The following is a 19,218-nucleotide window of genomic DNA, read 5'->3' as shown; positions in this document are numbered from 1 at the left end:
AAGATAAAAAGTCAAGTTGAGGGGCATTCTAACTAAATTTCTGCTCTGAAACTTGATGACAATTTGAAGAGGTTTGAGTTGTATTCAGAAACTGCCAATGCTTTGTCCCTGTGACCTTGGGAAAGGTGTTTAATTTCTTTATGCTTTATATAGGCTTGTTCTTGCCTATCTTTAAGGATGTATTACAGGTCATCTATAGTTACATTTCTTCTTTGACTATAGAAGGGACCAAAATTACAATCTTCAGATTAGATGACAGCTTTTGCCTAATCATGTATCCCATTTTTATATTTTCTGTTTATTAAGTCTGGTTCTGTTTATTAAGAATGATTCTGTAGACCTTGTTTGGACAGATATGTCGGGATATTTAGAAAGATGCTATGAAAGAGAAACAATATTGAAATCTTTTATTTTCCTTTTTTTTTTCTGAGGGGGAGGAAAAGGGAGTGGATTGTTTTCTAAACAGAACTTAAAAGTTTTGAAGAGTGTCCCGTTCAGATTGGTTGATTTAAAAAAAAAAAAAAAAAAAAAGAAATACAATCACAGTGGTGAAAGCCACCTCTAATGAGGATTTGGAACATCAAAGAATTGTTGTTTAAAAGGACTGGAGGCTGTCAATAAGCACCTATTTTTCTGAGCTCCCACTGAGTACTAGACGTTTTAAGTTGCAGTTAGATTCTCTAGAAGCTCCTTTGGAAACCTTTTACTTAGATCACCAGGCTGCCATATTACACTTTCTTCCTCGTTTGTGTGCCTTTCTTCTTGAGTGCAAAGCAGGTTGTAAATACTTTCCAAGATTTGGCTGTTTCCTCACTGAAGCTCCCATTACTAGTTTATACCACAACAGGAAGATAACAGAAACGTGAAACACCGCAGTGATCTTTCCAGTATTGTGACATTGTACATGTTTCTGTTTAAATTATTTTTAAAAGTAAATGAAGGGCTAAGTTTGTCTGGGTAGAATGATCTTTTTGAAAAATGACTGTTGGTGCTAAGATCTATATGATGTTCTTAATAATATTGCCTATAAAGGTAATCATACGTACTGCATTGTCTGATAGGTGTCTGTATATTTAAACATTTAACATTGTTTTTTCTGTTCTTCCTCCAGAGAAGATGACCTTTTATATTTAACTTTCATTGAAGATGTAACAAATGAAATTCTTAACCTTGGACTGTTTTCTAACAGGTAGGTTATGGTTGTTTTCAAGTTTATGTCAGAAATATGTGAAACTCTGTAAGAAAGGGAAGTAGTTTTTAGTAATCATTGAGTTGCCTTTAAGAATATATAAATACCCAGTTACCCTTTGCTCTTGCTTTATTTCCTTTTCTTTTTTGCTTTGTTAAAAAAGGACTGGGAAAATTCTGTGGGTTATCTCCTTCAGTCTGCTGTGATGTACCATAAAATGCAGACTCTGTTAGAAACTAACCTGAAAGCCTATGTATAATAATGCTAAGACAAAATCATTTTACTCTGCAAGATGTAAAATAAACTCCATTACTAATCTTTCACACAATATATCCTCCATTCCCTTCTGTCCTTGTTCCTGTACCAGTATGAATCCAACCTTCAACATGGGTTGTAAGGATTACATACTGTTCCAGACAAGGGTTCACCAGTTACTAAATGATGATTTTTTTTTTAAATAATTAAACAGCAAGGTGTTATACAATTTGTGGATTTGAGTAGTAGTCACAAATTCTTTACTTAACCTGTTGGTTCTGATAAAGAAGCCTCTATCAAATTCTGAGAAATTACAAGAGCAGCCTCCCTCTGGTTTTCTTTTTACAGTAATGTCTTATCTTGAAATTATTTTTACACTTATTCCTTTTTTTTTTTTTATAAATAATTTCTAATGTAAGCTAGATTAAATTCACCTGACCTTCTAGAAATCTGTTCCTGTGACTGTGTACCTTAGTTGCCACAGGACACTTCCTCCTTGTTGAAATTTTCTCTTATCCTGTCACCATTTCGTAAGCAATGGAAGAAGGTTCTCAGGGCTGAGGACTTGTCTCTGGATTTTTTCTGAATCTGGATTTTATTCCTTCCCTTTACTTACATTTCTATCAGCCACTGTGGGTGCTTCAGCATGACAGCAGAACCTCCACTGGACTATTGGTTTCTCCCACTGTGTAGTTTCAACAGAGCAAAACTACCCAGAGCTGTGCTACCAGTTGCCCCATGGTTAGTGTCTGCTGTCCAAAGGCTCCAGGTAGCCCTCTGTGGCAGAGCATAATTGAAACAATCTTAATGGTTCCACTCAGTTAAGAAGTGAAAATCAAGAACTAGGGTCATTAGTTCATATAGACTTCTAAAATGATGCTTTCTTTCCTGTTAAGCGGTTTAATTTTTATTTGTAGAGTTCTGGAACAATTGTTTGAGTGTTATATAGAAGAAAACAAGAGCCGCTTGGATGAGGTAGGTACTGCCTCTGTAACATTCTCACTTTCCGTATGTGACTTTAGTGATGCTTACAAAGCACAAAGGAAAGCTGCTGGTACATGTATCCAGAATGCTCAGTGGGGAGCATCTTTCTCTATCAATGAGAGATTTGCAGACTCCTGATCTACCATGACCCATGAGTCAGGCACAGTCACAAAACACTGACAACAGTCAACCCCATTTAGTGCCTGTTGCTGTATAACCATTTGCAAGCAGCTTCCATCTCTTTACGTTAGAATGGAGCCCTGAGTTCTGGGCAGATGGAGAGGAGTCACCCCTTGTTCCTTCACACCCTAGAACAAGATGCGGCACCTGTTGGATGTGCTTAAAGCAGACCTCAGTTGCAGCACTGAGGAAAGCCACACGGACTGGGAAGCTGTGGACTCACTGGACCTGGAAGAGTTTAATATGGCGGAAGAGCCTGAGTTGACTAGAAAAAGTCAGAGGCAAAAGAAAGCTACAAAAAGTGAAGAATTCCTTACGACCATGGATTTATTATTAAAGGAACCAAGCACATGTGAATCACCAGTTTGCAGTGAAAACTCAAAGGAGACACAGAGTAAAGATGACTTCTCAGAAGATGTTGCTGAAATGAAGAACACTGAGGCAGAGTCTCACTCTTATGTGAAATCTGAAGACCCAGACACTTCACCTTCATGTGAGGCAACTTTAAACTTGACTTGTGACAGTGATTTGGAAGCCACCAAGGTACTTGATGATCTTGAGGAAAACTTTGCAGAGGTCCTTCAGATCTCACGTGACTACTCATAACAGTAGCCAAAATTTAGCTGTTAAATAGGAATAAAGCTAGTTTTGTAGAGAACTGCCATTTGTTAGAGTAAATTGGTTATCTTCAGTATTTCTGTTAAAACACAGATAAAGTCTCTCTAGCAGAGTATCAGTTACTAATTAATGAGCATTAGTCTCTGTACTAATGTAGACTGTAAAGGGTAAAAAGTGTCAGCTACAAAAACTTTGTATATTTTGCCTATAATTGTACAACCCATAACTAACTTTTGAGAATGTTGAGATAAGATGTATATTTTTAGAAAGCTGTAAGAGTAAGTTATGAAATATTTATTGTTTTTATTTATAACAAATAAATTAACTGATGATAGTTCTATTGCAAATGTGGTCCATTCTATAAGGATCCAAAATTTTTGCAGTTTGCAAGAATTCAATTTACCCACGTCAAAAAATGGCATACTACGTACCTGCGGGGCAGAGAGAGAACTGTTAGTCCATGCTGGAAGAAGGCAGCATTTTTCTTCTCTTAGTGCTCAGCCCATTGTTTAATGAAAATCCCACTGGAACATGAAATTCTTATACTTTTTTTTTCCTTTTACAATACCTGTAGAACATTAGAAACATGCTATTTCCTTGTATTACCTGGGATGAAATAAGGCATGAGTGTGAGTAGGCAGTGTCCCGAACAAGGATTTCTTTCCGATGCTGCTGGATGATGATTCCTTCTTCTTTCGTCACTATGAGCCAAATTGCCTTATTTCTTGTACTAACCAGCATGTAAAAAAAAAACCACTTTGCAGTATTGTTTGCTTAACCCCGTCAGATTTCCTGCCAGAAAAGGACATTTATCTCTAGCTACTGCATATGGCAGCTCTTAAGCCATTTAATATGCAGCTTGCTTGTTTGTGTTACACACAGCTCTTGAGCTACTTAATCCTCATCCCTGATTCAGCTCTTATTTCTCGAAAATGAAGACTTAACGATTGTGACACTGCAGAGAACTAAAATGCACAGTTAAATTTTGTGCATTGATGGCAACCTTGGCATAGCATTCTGCAGTGAGCTTTTGAAAAAAGATGGAGTTGGACTTTGACAGCTAGGATTATCTAGTAGAAGAGACCTATCAGGCATCTTGTACAGCAAACGGAGGAAAATTGAAATTAACACATGCATTGCACAACATTAGCTGAGAGTTCTTTGTCTAACCAGAGTGCAGTTATTACCTGGCACTCACATTACTGCAGAATGAGCTCAGTAAGTCCTGAGGAGGGGCCAGGAAATAAACTGTCTTGCTGCATTTCAGGAACTGTAAGAAGCCTTAGGAACTGGATAAAGCCTCTCCCCAAGTATGTCTTAATCGTGGTCTTAATCTGCTCTTCCAAGGAGAGACCCAAATGGTTAGAGTTCATCCACTTGTACATACAGCTGTTACCACCTGCCTCTCTTGTGACTCAAGAGGGTCTCAAAAAGACGAGTAATCTAAGTCACTGATTGCTGTGTGCAGCAGCACACCGTTAAGTAGCTCCAGTAATCATAAAACACTGATTTACGTTTGAAGCACAAACTTTTGAGGAAAAAAAAACCAACTCCTAAGAACCTTCAACAAAAGCCTATTAAACAAAAGCAACACTTCTGCCACTGGCACCAGCATTGCAGTATAGTGCATGATTTAAAAAAAGGAAAATACACTTTCCTGGCTGTCTTGGCCATGATAATAAATTACAGTTGTTGACGATGACAGCAGAGTGTGTTTTAGTTCAGCCATGTACTTGTGGCTGAGCAGATGGGCACTAGCCTTTCATCTGCCGCGCTCAGCTGGCTATCTTGTAAATCTGGCCTGCAGCTTGAGTGCCCCAGCTCCCTGAAAAGTGGGAAAAATAATGTGAGGATTTTGCATCCGTCCATCACTTGTCTCGTTGAAAATACTCGCAGCCAGAGGACTGACTAAGTATAGTGCAGGGAGGGTTTCTCCCTCATCATAAGTGACTGAAACCCTTCTGCTATCCCCAGGGCAGCTCCTGTCATCTTGCCCCACAGAACCGAAGGGGGGATGCAGGTAGGGAACTGCTGTTTGTACTGGAGAGAAAAAAAAATAACACAGGGTGACTGGCTAGGTCTGGCAGCTGTATATACAAACAACTACAGAACTAAAGAGTGCAGTTAGACATCTCCAAATATAAAGCCTCTTTGCTCCTCTGCCATGACTTCACTGGCTCCTTGGGCCCTCCATTCTTAGCATTGCTCAATAATGGAATTAATTTTTTTCCTATCACTCAGCAAACTTTGGCTTGTGGTCAACATAAGTCTGATTAAAGATTAATAAGATTTTCACATTAGAAGTCAAAATTAAAAAACAAACAACACAGCAGTGAAAGTGCTGATGACTTCAACATACAAAAAGGCGCAAATAAGGACACAGTTATTTCCTGGAGTATGAGTAACACGAATATAAAAACAGTTCCTTGACCACGTTTTCCTGTGATGAGCTGTCTGTCTGAATGCCAGTGATGTTTTATCTGGGTAGGTGGTAGGTAAAAGAGTAAATAAATTCATTAAAACTGAACTTTTACGAAGAAAGCATCTGTGTGCACCAACCATAAGGATGGACATGTCTCAGATACCATGTGGAGACCCACAAAGAGCCCCAAGGTCACACACCCGACGCCCTGGCAGCTGGCGCAGTCAGCCCAGGAAGGGACAGGGTTTGTGGTTGTACAGCCGCTCCCACCAGATAGCGGGGAAAAACATTCTAGATAAGTGTTATCAATACAGAATCAATTAGCTTATCTAGCCCATAGAGCCAGAAGTAAATCAGGCTATCCAGGGCTTAAAACTTTCTTTTTATACACATTTACTTTAGGTGGTGCTTCAAACATAAGCTGTTTAAGCAATTTGATACGCAAGCCAGACCCACATCAGTAAGATTAATCAACAATGCGAGCTTTGTTTTCTCTCTGAGATTTTGGGTTAGTTAAAAAAACAGTTGGGGGCTGGGGGAAACTTTTCTTTTTGTTGTTTTAGTCTCATCAACTTGAGTTTCCTTTCACTTGATGCTACACTCAGGTCTTGGCACAAGCCCTAGCAGAACAAGGCAGCGGCACCACCACTACAGTCTGTTAGTAGCAGTCAGTGGCTGTGATCTACTTAGTTCTGCCCAGACATATGTGGGTGATAAACACCTGCATAACATCAAAGTTTTCTTCTGATGACCAAAAGCTCACTATTATTACTCTACTCTTTCACACAATAGTCTCTTATCTGTAAAGCCCACAGTTTTGTCATCAGTGTGCTTGTTTTCAAAGGTAGGATTCTGCGTATTTACAAAGCAAAGCAGGGCTTTTGTCATCTGAAATAAAGATTGATGAAAAAAAAAAAGGTGCTTAGATGTCTTAGTGTTTTCTACAAAACAACAAAAAAAAAAACCCTGCAAGCAACACCCAAATGGAAATGAAGCTTTAGTTAAACCATCTTTAATGAAATTAGTAAGAACTACGATCAGGTAGAAGTGGATGAAATGTACGAAGTTGGAGAACTCACTAACACTGGCCACTCAAACACATTTTAGAGCTACCACAATTTTTCCTCCTCTGTATTGTTGCATTTGTCCGCTGCAGCAAAAGCATTTGAGTCCTAAACAATATAATGAATAAAGGGAACAAACACACGACTGCAACCCGGGATGTACTTCAGGAAGCATCTGGCTATGGGAAGCTGGCGTCCCCCTTTAGTTTCCGACCATCAAAGGCAGGAGTGTCTGCTGATAAGCAAGCACTGCAGTTACACGCTGGCTCTAGAGCCAAACCGTGCTTCCTGGCCCTTCCCCAGCACTTAACCTGCTCCTCCTATGGACAGGCCTGCTGTCAGGAGCTGCCACCTGGTATTGATGCAGATCACGAGGTACAGAACAGCAACCAGTGATTTAAATAACAATTTCTCACTCCAAAACAACTGTGCTAAATACTCACTGGCAGTCTAACCTTCCTGTTTTCTTTGTCAATAGTGAAACCTGCTTCATTCAGAAACAATCCACAGTTTCCATTCCAAGCAGCAAAGCAATTGATATGCAAACAGGTGAGTGGTAAATTAATCCACTGCAGCAGCAGCCCTTGCACTCTGCATGGGTCACAACCAGTCAGGGGATCCAGTTTCAAAGCTTGTAAGTGGGTCCTGGGCCAGCGGAAGCTGAACATGTCCTGGGGAGAATGCATCAGGAAGGGAAAGCAGCAGCAGCAGCTCTCACTTCCATGGCAATTCATCACTCAAGCCACAGAGGGGTTGTAGCTCATCTCCACCTCGGCCACCTGGATGCAAACCTATGAGGACTTCAGGATGTCAGGCAGCCCATGAGCAGCAACAAGATAAGTTAATTCAAGTGAAGGGAACTAAAATTAAGAATGCCATGTCCACTGGGCACAGGATTGTTCTCTGTAGAAAGCTTCCAAAGTGGCTGGGCTCTCTCTTCATGCCTCATAAAAGAACTCCTCTCTTTAACCCACCCACCTCACTAATTTTGGCAGAGAGCAAAGGGCAGGAGGTGTGTGGGACACCAAGGCGAACACACACACAAGTTTCAGTTGTTCTCATCTCATCTTTTAGCCTGTTAGACTGGCCTGCAAAAGCTGAGGGATCCTGGAGAGACAGGACACACAGCCCCGCTGGGAATGAGCACGGGTTACTTCGTGCAGTTGTTTGTGATGCAGGCTGTAGTACACACGGCCTCCCGCACGGTCCTTCCAGTCCTATTGCACTGGTGGCATGAAATTAGACCTTGAGAAGGGCAAGTAAAGGCTACATAAATGGAGCAGGGAGGCATCTGAAACTTGAGAAACTCACACACCACCTCGGCCTGGCAGGCCGCAGAGCTATGCTGCCCCATTCTCACAGGGGACAGGCAGCGTGATCTGTAGCACGAGGTGCAGAGCTCTTCGCAGTTATCCCAAGAATTCGGCGAGCCTGTAGGACTCCCCTTACAGTATCTGTGCGAGGGCTGCAGCATACCTTACATCTCGCAGCAGGCAGCAGCCAATTCCAGGAGATGAATAACAGAACTATGAGGTGACCCCCAACTCTTCCCAGCTATCTGTTTCTCTCATGAGAATGTTCGCATGCCAAACAAGAAACTAAGCAATGTGTCAAAGGCCATCAGCTCTCCTGTCAGCCTAGGAATTCCTCACAGGACCTCCAAGGAGTAGCCTCTACAACCAGAAATTCAGCTTGGAGGCATTTGGCACCCTGCATTTTCCTGATGTTTTGCACAAGCAAGACCAGAGACGACGCAGGCAGCTTAGGTTTGGGAGCTGACTATGGGGCTTCCCAAGCGCTGGACACAACCATCTCAGGCAAGAATTGTAAAAGAAAGATTGCAGAGCTCCTCAAGCTCTGATCTGCTTTCCTTTCCTCAGAAACAAATGTGGATGGTGTGTCCTCCCCTCCCAACTTCAGAATCTCCCAGCCTTGCACAAGGGCTTTCAACTCACATGTAGCCTTCTGAGGGTCCCCACTGTGACTTTCTATGGTATGCATATTCTTCACAACTCTTCAATATTTTAAGCCTGTTTTGTTCACTTCATAGCACAATCAGATCTCCCCAAAGGGTTCTTGGGCACATCCCCTTCATGTCCAGCTCCCTGTGGTCAGAGCCTTTACCCAAAGAAGCATCAGACAGGTAGGAGACCAGCCCCTGCCACAATGAAGCACCCCCAGACACCATGCTCCAGTCACAAAGCTATGGGACAGGTCAGAAGCAGACCAGGCTATCTCACAGTCAAAGTCACCTTCACAGGGATCGAGGCAATTCACCTGGTAATATTGGTGCAGTATTTCCAGTTTCCTTCAACAATGTAAATTAGCCTCAGTTCTGCTTATTTGACATTATTCTGCATGACCAGCGTCATGCAGAGGGATAAGGCTGACCTTTTGTCCTGAAAACACGCTCAAACGGAGCACCTTACTTCCAGCTTGATGGCATAAATGCACTGAAAGTGCTAAAATCACCTTGGCAGCCCTCCTAACACCAGGGCACTAAGGATAAATTTTGCTCCCAGTGCAGGGAGAGCACAGTCAGCAATGCTCCTCATCTTGGGCAGATGGCTTCTTAGCAGTGCACCAGAGCTACCCCCTCATACCTGCTGCTTGCCCTCCTATAGCTCTTCTGTTTAGGGTGGCTGTGCACCAGCTCCTTCTGTCCTTTAAAGCTGAAGAGCAACTTGGGAAGAAGGCAAATACTTCATCAACCATCTAAGTTTGTTTCTATATTTGATGAACAACTGTTTTCTTCCTCTTTCCTAATTACATTTTGATTTTGGCTGCTAATGCAGTGTTTCCCTTCTCCTTATGAAGAAGAAAACAGACATCTCATTTTGGTCAGGGCGCTGCTACTTCTCCTTTTCAAGACAGAAGTAATCCCCAAAGAAATAATACTCAAATTTGCTGATTATTGTAGCTGGCCTACCTCTTCAAGAGAGCTTTCAGGACTACTCAAATAAGGAAATAAAAATAACCTTGTATTTATAGTATGTCAGTGAAAGGACGGGTCTTCCTTAAACAGGAAAATTGAAGCAGTACAATTCCCTAAGATTTATAGTTTCAAATTAAATTGCCTCCCAAAATTCAGGGAGAGAAGTGAATATTTGGTGACTGATTGAACGTAAAGTGATGGAGACCTACAACTCCCGGCTTTCCAGAGACAACCCATATTTTTGAAATACAGGGTTAGCACCAGCTACTTACAAAGACTCAGAGATGGTCAGCTGAGAGCAAATGAAATTATTTTTATATTGTTATGGTGCAGGAAACTCAGATAAATCCTGATAAATCTGTTATAATAATATCTTAAACATTATCAAACAAAAAACAAACTGTCTTCAACCTTCCTGAAGTTTTTTGCTAAAGGTTTTGACAATGGAAAGACATTTTCAGCTTCAGTCAGTCATGAATAGCATGGTATGTAGGCAGAAAACATCAGATACACATATGCACACACTGAAGTATGCAGTTCCCTCAAATCACTGATTATCAGCATTAACCAGGCTTGACAGGGGCTTTCTTCATAGGTACTTAACACCAGTGAAAATTCTTCATCTGCCTCTGGGTATGATAATTCCAGGTCTGTTCCTGGAAGGATTTGATGTCCTTCTAAATTTACGTAAGGCACATGATTGTCATTTTAGAAATGGCTAATAATAATAATATTAATAAACTGAACTAACAATCTTAAATTAAGAAACCTCATCTGCAAGCCCTCCAAATCTTTTCTGGTTATTTCATTTATTACAGCAGATATCTAAAATCCACAGACAAAGCAAGGCAGTATTGGTTGGTATGTTGGGGATGGCTGTTTGGCTAAAACGTAGATATCTGTCTGCAGGACTGTCACACAGATCTTCAGATCACTGCTATGAGGCTGTAAAAGCAAAAGGGGTTTTGTGATAAAATAGTCCCAGGGCCACCTATTTCCTACTTACTCTTGGTTTTTCTTTGAATTAACAAGGCTACTTCAAAGCAATTGCAGTAGTGACAGAACTAGCCTTTCAATATCACAACAAGCATTTCCCTAAGCACTACGTTCCCCTGAAACCACAGCACTGCCATCATGTACATGCAAGTGCTGACCACAGAAGGTTCACCTTGCCCAAGAGCCAAGAGAAATTACAGCAACACAGGGTACCTGCTTCATTCAGAGCTGATGAACATCCATCCTTCATCCAGGTCTCACTCACTTCCAACTCTCCTGCAACAGCTTCCCCTTTGGTACCTGCGTCAGTAACATCATACTTGTGAATTGTGAACCTCTGCCAGCAGTTCCCTGGCTGCTGGAGGTAAACTGGCAACAGCTTTGTGGTGCTGTACAGCTTCTGTCTTCATGAAGAATCCAACCTTCTGGGGATGATCGTGGCAATATTGGAAGAGAGAAAACACAAATTTATATGTTGTCATTGACAACTCAGGGAAAATGAATGCGTTTAAAAAACAAACCAAAGCCATATCCTGTCACACACAAAACTTCCAGCTAGTACCTAGCACTGCTGAGTTTCACACAAACTGCACCTATCTACAGCCATGCTACATTTAAACAGCCCTAACAGCAGAATGAGAGCTACTTCAGCTCTCCTGAGTCTCACCTGGTTGAGGAACTTCTCCTATTACTCCCTGTAGTTCCTCTTGTACCAAGTCCTCGAGCTCCCACCCAAGAAACATGCCAGCTGCTTGTGCCAGACCCCAGAATTGCTATCAGCCAGCTCTGGCCACCACGAGGCTCCACTGGCAATTTTACAGTGGCTGGAAAATAACAGCTGCAGCCCAAAAGGTTAGATTAATTTTAGGGTAAATTTTGGTTTCTAAGAGACCTTTCCGTCATGTCCAAAACCAGTACAAATAATAGCTTTGATCAGAATGGCTGAGTGTTTTTACCATATGCCTAGGACCCTGAGAAGTCACACTTTCCTCTTGATTTTGAATTCATGCCAAATAAGAGCATTTTGCACATGCTGAACATTGCACAGGACATTCCCCAGGACTTGGGAATTGATCAGACAAGTACACAGATGGTTGGTAAGTTATTATCTTACCTTTAGTAAGCATGCCTGGAAGACAAAGTTTTATTAACATACTAGTAGTTCCTGAAATAGGTAAGTAGGCAGCGTATTTGAAGTTTAGCAAAGACAATGGGTATACAATTGTCCAGTGTGCAATTGCAGCGTCCAGTATACAATTCACCCATCATCTTGTGCCTTTTGTATCACCTCCCTTTTTGACTAAATACCAATAACAAAATGAAGAAAACTTCACTATTAAGTATTGTTAACAGCTCCAATGATACTTAGCATGCAGTAGATTATTTCTTTTCTCACCTACTTTTAGAATGAGTTTTTCAACTTCCGAAACATTTTTATCCTTCCTCTGCTTAAAGGTAAAATAGAAATTAATGTTTAGTACTAAAAAAGTCCCTGAAAATGCAAAAATATCTAAAACGATGATAGGGTGTCAGTCACAAAACTTTCCTGCTGTAAAGATGAGAACCATTAGTATCTGACAGTGTAAGTTTTATCTTCGTATTAAAACACAGGACAGCACTTGCAAAGCTTTGACAGAGGGATGACGTCTTTGTGCATGGAAGGTGAAGTCCCAGGCTAAGGCTGCACATAATATTAAAGTTCACTGATTTTTCTTTTAATAATGGAACAATAAAAACTCATAGTTGCTTCAAATATTTATTTTCATGGCAAAAATAGACTATTATATATTCATTTCACATATATTACATTCAGTAATACAAGCTTTTCTGTCTATGAAACACAATTTGTACATTGTTTTACAAACCAATTTCAGTTTTACAAGAATTAAAGCTGTTTTGATTATACATTTTTACAGTATTGGTGGCAAGACAGCAAAAATAGATGTGTTAACCACTAGCTTAGTACTAGAAAATAATACTTGAAAATTCATGTTGTTACTTTTAAATAAAGTTCCATTTAAATCCTTGCATATTGACTCAAACAAAAATGGAAGAAAACAGAGCCAGATCCTGTATTGCTCTGACAGCAAGGACTCAGTCCTACACAGCTGCTGAAAGGACTTCAAACACAACTTGCTTTAGGCGAAAGAAGAGATTTCAGCAATGTGCAGGAGTGTACATACTGATCTGCAAGTTCAAGTTCCTAAAATTTCCACCTAAGTCTCTCCCCAGATCATCCATAAAGAGGACACAGGGATCTGGGGTATTTCAAAGCAACTTCAGGAAGTATCTTTGCAAAGAGACAGCATGTACACCTTGTCTGCCAGAATTATTCAGGATTAGCAATGTGACAGACTGGAGGATTTTACATGTTATTTTCCTATCAAGTTTCCTATCATTTTAAAAATGAACAGTGTTTGCGAAGTCTTTAAATACTTCAAAATCCCCTATTTTTTTTTCTTAAATATTTCCATATGGAAAAACAGCATTTAAATTCCCTTTTTAAAGGTGAGGCGCCTTCTGAAACTGTGCTTGTAAAAGTAACAATTTGGTAGTATTGATTGCCACCTATCTGAAACAAAACAACATTACGGTGTCTACAGACTTGCTCTCTAACTTGCCACACGCTGGATCTGTTGTAAACTCTGTTAAATCTTTGCACTTTATTTCTGCCTTCGTTCCCCAGTTAGAGCTGAAGAATGGACTTCTAAAGAGCAAATACACTGGAGGTTATTCTTTACCACTAAATGCAGCATCATGTGGAAAACAGCAAAGAACAGAATCAAAGGTCATTTAGCAACTGTTTTTTGAAATGCTCATAGAAATTAAGATTTATTTTTTTTTTTACAGTCCTTGTAGACCTTAAGGTAACGTATGTGATGCCAGCAAAACACACCAAGTTAGCTGGTCCCCAATAGGATCTTAATAAGAAATCTTTTTTACAGAAATATTTGCAAAAGCTGTTGAAAGTTTAAGATATTTTCCCATATCCTAGCACAGTATTAGAGATTCTCTGAAGTTTTCATATCAGTGTATGGCAAACGCTGCACTGCAACATATTTGTAAGCACATGTTAAAATTCCACATTTCAAGGATCTGATTCTCAACCCAACCTTAACCTGGTGTAATTCACACCTGCAGTAAACACCTAGCTGCATTCACAAAATTACTTAAGCTTCCAAACAGTCTAACCTGCATCCATTAGAAGTTATTGGTGCAAATTTGCATGTATGCTTATTCGCCCTGCAGTTTGCACATGGAAAACCAGAGACCACAGTTCGAAAATCTGACCTTTAATGAGTAAACAGAAACTGAGCTGACAGATTGCATTGCATCCATTTGGAAAAGAATATGTTTAAAAATAACACAGCTTCTGAAAAAATATTTGGAGTTTCAAAAATCACATTTTAAAAAGCCTGTAAAAATAACACCTATGACTACATGCTCACTTACCCTACTATGCCATGAAAAACATACCATATGAATCAAACCCTTCTAGCAGTTCTGCTGTGGATACAACATGTTCCAAATCCTCCTCCAAATGCCTTCAGTCATTCCTCAGATCCATGCTCTCTGGTTCCAACATTTTGTACTTTCAAAAGAGAATTTCTTCCAAGCTATCTTAGCTACTTTTCCTTTTAATGCTCTAGTTTCATGTATGCACATTCCTGCTGCATTCTTTTGGTTAATTCTTGTAATCTGTATTTAAATTTAAAGTAGACATGTGAATATTCATGCTTTAAAGGCTCAAACTTTCACTGGCAATAAGCATTTTTTAATTCCCACAGTATCAGGAAGAACTGAGGGAATTTTGTGTCTTGCAGGACTGAGCTCTGTCTTTGCATGAGTTTTAAATATTGGGAAAAAAACCAACTACCTAAAGCATGGAATTATTAGCAATTGAACCGTTGTTCCTTTTAAATTAGTAATTTGAGCTAACTATTGCAGTATAGTAATGAGTTCACTATTTTAATTCCAGGGTTTTAGTAACGCTACTGGTATTAAAACTGAGGTCCCATTACACAGCTAACTTGTATGATAAACAACCCTGCAGTTCCCGAGTTTGGTCCAAAGGCCATCGAAATCTATGAGCCACTCAACTTTAACAGCTGCTCCAACAAGAAAAATGTACCAGCAGCCTCTGGTAGCCTTAGTTATTGGATTTAAGAAGCTATTTTTGGAGAAAACTGCTCCAAATGTCATCCACTTAAAAAAAAAAAAAAAAAAAAGATAAAAAGATGCACAAGATTACAAGACGAGCCAAAAAATACATACTTCCTCAAAATGCCAAGAATTTTTCCATTTTAACACTCATTTTACTCTTATTTATTATTAATTTACTTATATATATAAACATTCATGATAATTTAGAGCAACTTTTCATCATCCACAGAAGCTACAGGAATTCTGCCTTGCTCACCTGCTTTTAGTTACATTTATAAATCTAAACCATAGTGGCCTGCAGTTGTAGTTTTCACCATTCAGTTGTGCACAATGAGAGTAATGCTAAGGCATAAAAGTTGTGCTGCTCATGGAGACCACATTCCTACGTGCAGCAGAAAAAGGACAGCACTGTTCTGCAGGCTGCAGCAACACTATGCAGAACTCCAACATGCTGCTCCAATTCTGTCACAGGACGAGTGAGACGTGCTTCGCAGCCTACAGCAAAGCCTGCTAAGTCAGCGTCACCTTCGCAATCAACAGGGCTTTGAATTTTGTTTTTAGAGAAGAGCTGCGAGCCCAAGAATACAAAGATTCATTGGCCAAACAATCTCTCCTCATTGCAAACAAGGCAGAAATCAAATGTCAGAAGCCCTTACTACAATTCATAGCTTCTTCTCTTGACTCTTCATAGAATTTGATTCTAAAAAGCATTTTCCACCTAGCACACAAGACAGTCAACTCCGTCTCCTGGCAGTACTATAGCACCTGTATTTATCCCTGAGAACTTTGGCTTTCCTAGAGACCTACATCTTGCTCTTCATCATGTACCTCAGGAATAGCTTCACGCAACTTTTCCACTAAAAAAAGTCAAATCTCACGTGATAATTATCTGGTTTCTTACCCATCCAAACAGAAGCACGTTTGGCAAAATGGATAGGCGTATAGGGGAATTTTAAGCTTCTGACAGACAGATCCACATGCAGTTCAGGCTGTGACTAGGTTTGGGCAATGAATTTTCTTAGAAAGTCCAACACTTTACAATGTATCCAGCGCAACTAGGTGTAAAAAGCATCCCTTTCAAGGCTCAGAACAGCTAAAAACTGAATGTTCTTTTAGAAGTTATCTGAGAATCTAAACAATGCTTTTAAATTAATTTTGTTACAGGAGGTTGTGGAGTTTCATTTCTTTTGGTGTCTTCAGAAGAAAAACTGCTCATTTTTAAAGCTCACTTGGAGACATATGCTTATATATAAAAACAATCCTGCTATCTTCAGTAGGAAAATTCACACAAAGTCAAATCTATTGATGCAGAAAAGCACTGCTGATGGAAAGATCTGAAAGCTGAAGTGGAGGAGGTAGCAGTGTTATTGCTTAAAAATATCAAGACTGACTACCAGATTAGAGAGCACCTAGAGGTTGTCTCTAATTACCTCTTTAGAGGTTCACCACCTCTAAAAGAGAACTCAGTTCCTCTCAGCAAGACAAAAAAGGTAACCAAAAGAAAAGACTTACTCCCTCACCCACCTCAGAAGCCACCACAGAAGTTTGGAATTAAATTGCTTATTTTGATTGCTCTTTTTAATGCTTTATATCTGATGTAACTTCCGAATTGATAAAAAGTGTCGCTTGAAGTTGTGGCCATATATAATTTCATAGAAAGCTGCAGGTATCGTGTTATGATCACAGTTCAAACTTCAGAAATGGTACCAGCTACATTCTAGAGTGTACCTTTCCACTCACAAATATTTCTGAAGACTTAGGTGAACTGTGGTAAAAAAGAAAAGATAAAAAAAAGCAAACTGTTTTTAAACACAGGGCACAATACAAACATCTTTGTTTCTTTCACTGATACTTAACACAGATGCATCAAATTGGTTTGCTTGCAAGACTATATATAAGAATCAGTCTTCAGTAGCTGGTGTCCTCTGGAATAAGGCAGTGTTCCTTCCAGTTTTACATCTGGTAGTTAATACTTGCTAGGCACTTCATAGTTACAGAAAGAATATTTTCCCCCATCTAAAATATTCAATCTTACTGCTACTGAAAGTAGAACAATTTGGACTGTCCAAAAGACGACCAAATGCACTAGCTGAATGCTACGGTGTATTTTAAACCAGCACATTTCTATAGAACAACATATTAGCACAAAGTCATTTAACCTTGCGCTTATTTATATACAAGTAGCTTATTACAAAGGAAATTGAGGCAACCTATTTATGACTATTTTAATTATTGCTTTGAGAGGACAATCATTGTTTTGAAGAGGGGGGTGTGGTGGGGTAATTATTCATAATAGTTTCCAAACCCTTGAGGCAGGTCAGAGAAAAATAACATCATTTCACCAGTGAAAAAAATCACTATCAGTCTCATTTCATTTCGTTAAGCAGGTATCATGAGAAATAAATATTTAAACACACCTGCAGACTGGTCTGCTACAAGTTTTTTTGGAATTGTACCAGATATCTAAGAACAAATAGCTCACTTTTGTATAGGGATTTTCAACTCAGCATCTCAAAACACTTGAAAAGGCAGGTTAAAACCACACTGTCCCTGTTTTAAAAACACAGACAAATGAGTATTCAGGGATACTGTCATTAGACCAGACCCGCACTACAGTCAGGGACAATATAACTAGCAGAGGCAGGACATCTTCAGATCCACACCACAAGCACTAACTGCCAGCTGTACAGTTACCAAAATACCCACATCTCCAGTGTTACCTCAAAGAGTTCTTACATTCTGCAGGCATTCTCAAACAGCTCCTGTGAACATTCTTCATTGCAACACTGCCCACCACTAGCAAAACCTGTTCTAGCACTAACAAAATAATCTGAAGGATTCTACAGAAATTTCCAGTGCTTTAAAGGCTCTCCTGACTGGGAACATGAACATTTTGAATGGTCATCTTTGCACTGTGCAAACCAGCAATCACAGCTGCCACGCCTCCTCCATTATGTGTTACAGGATCATTCCCACTGCGCTACTATGCACCTTCTTACTCCAATTTTGGTTCTCTCACTTCATGAACTTTAAAGGCTCTTCCTAAAATAACAGGTTAGTAATGGCATATTACCATATGAAACAATACATGATTATAGTTTCTATGTTTAACTACATAAATAACAGAGCAAAAAAAGTGCTTAAAACATTTGCATCCACTTTGATTTCAGCCAGTAAAATCAAACTGTCCTCTAAATATATGAATAATACTGAATATGTACTTTCTCTCATCCATTTCCTTCCAGGACATTTGTAGATAATTATAGTATTTTTCCCCTGCTTGTTGCCTACAATTCCATAGGTAAACTTGCTTCTACTCAAATGGAAATTCTCAACAGTTAACTTGATCGTTCACCTGGAAGTTCTATTACACAGCACTCTACAACTACCTATTACCCTAGTACTTTCCGCACAATTTTTCAGTTCAAGCATTGTCAATCCTCTCCTCTGAAAACAATATGTTGTTTAAAAAGTTGGTTTAAAAAAAAATACAAAAATAACTGCCCTTAAAGCAACCACTTAAAGTATGTAAGAACTGCTAATTCTGCAAAGTAAACCAGAGGAAACCAAAAGTTCATTTTAAAAAATACAGGTGCTCTAAATATAAAACTGAAAGCAGAATGAAACTGTGTAAGACCTTGACATTCCCAAGGAGCAGGTTTCTCTCCCCATGTGCATCCACAGATTTTAGCTTTTGCACAGTTAATTACATTAAAAAAAAAAATAAAGTTAGTACAATTGTGCCATGTACTTCCATTCTGTAAGATATTTATTTTGCCCAATGTAACACCACTCTAAAAAAGTTTCCAAGTACTCCAGACCAGTACAAGTAAAATCATTCCCTAATATGGCTGCAGCTGAACATGGGAAGAATTTAGTCCAGCGAAGATCCTGCTTTGCAAGGACTGTTACATTGACTTGCATTTAACAGTCACATACCAGCCCTAAAAGGTAACTGTGTGATTCATCATACAAAGAAAAAAACAGTGAGAGCAGGTCTGCCTGGACAACTGTAATTTTCTTTCTGTAAACTCTTGCAGTGTCCCTTAGGAAGTGGGAGGGATTATATAAGTCTTGAGCTTTTGAGAAATTGAATGAGAACTCCATAGACAAAAGTGTACTGAGAAAGAGTCTGCACCATCATCATTCTCTGCTGCCTCAACATGTCCAGCACTCGTGGGATGTCCAGCATCTGGAGGAAGAGAACAAATGATTACAAGTAACCGGTAAGCAAGGAGACTCACTTGTCCTTTCTCAGCAGACGATTCAAGACAGTACCGGTGATATGGGGACTGAATCAGCTGCTCTAATTTCAGCTCTGATAATTCAGCTCATACCTACAGTATGAGTGTCATTACACTGCTGACCATGCCTACCTCAGCTTCCTCATCTGTGATATATTTGCCTATCT

At 39.6% G+C, this 19,218-nt stretch overlaps 2 protein-coding genes across 10 annotated transcripts in view; one reads left to right on the top strand and one right to left on the bottom strand.

Annotated features, from left to right (window-relative positions):
* SPATA7 (spermatogenesis associated 7) overlaps positions 1-3,560 on the top strand; it is a 43,853-nt gene extending 40,293 nt beyond the window's left edge. For all 6 annotated transcript variants that reach the window (XM_072038379.1, XM_072038378.1, XM_072038381.1 and 3 more), the window contains 3 exons: positions 1,112-1,189; positions 2,362-2,419; positions 2,741-3,560. In XM_072038379.1, the coding sequence (XP_071894480.1) occupies positions 1,112-1,189; positions 2,362-2,419; positions 2,741-3,214 (610 nt within the window). In that variant the 3' untranslated portion in view covers positions 3,215-3,560. The remainder of the gene's footprint in view (positions 1-1,111; positions 1,190-2,361; positions 2,420-2,740) is intronic.
* An 8,825-nt stretch (positions 3,561-12,385) lies between these two features.
* The window catches only part of PTPN21 (protein tyrosine phosphatase non-receptor type 21), a 42,169-nt gene continuing 35,336 nt past the window's right edge, over positions 12,386-19,218 (bottom strand). For all 4 annotated transcript variants that reach the window (XM_038180559.2, XM_038180561.2, XM_038180560.2 and 1 more), the window contains one exon: positions 12,386-18,999. In XM_038180559.2, the coding sequence (XP_038036487.1) occupies positions 18,871-18,999 (129 nt within the window). In that variant the 3' untranslated portion in view covers positions 12,386-18,870. The remainder of the gene's footprint in view (positions 19,000-19,218) is intronic.

Source organism: Anas platyrhynchos, chromosome 5 (assembly GCF_047663525.1).
Source record: "Anas platyrhynchos isolate ZD024472 breed Pekin duck chromosome 5, IASCAAS_PekinDuck_T2T, whole genome shotgun sequence".
Lineage (NCBI taxonomy): Eukaryota > Metazoa > Chordata > Aves > Anseriformes > Anatidae > Anas > Anas platyrhynchos.
The sequence above is the reverse complement of the archived record's forward strand: the minus strand, read 5'-3'. Positions and strand labels throughout refer to the sequence as shown.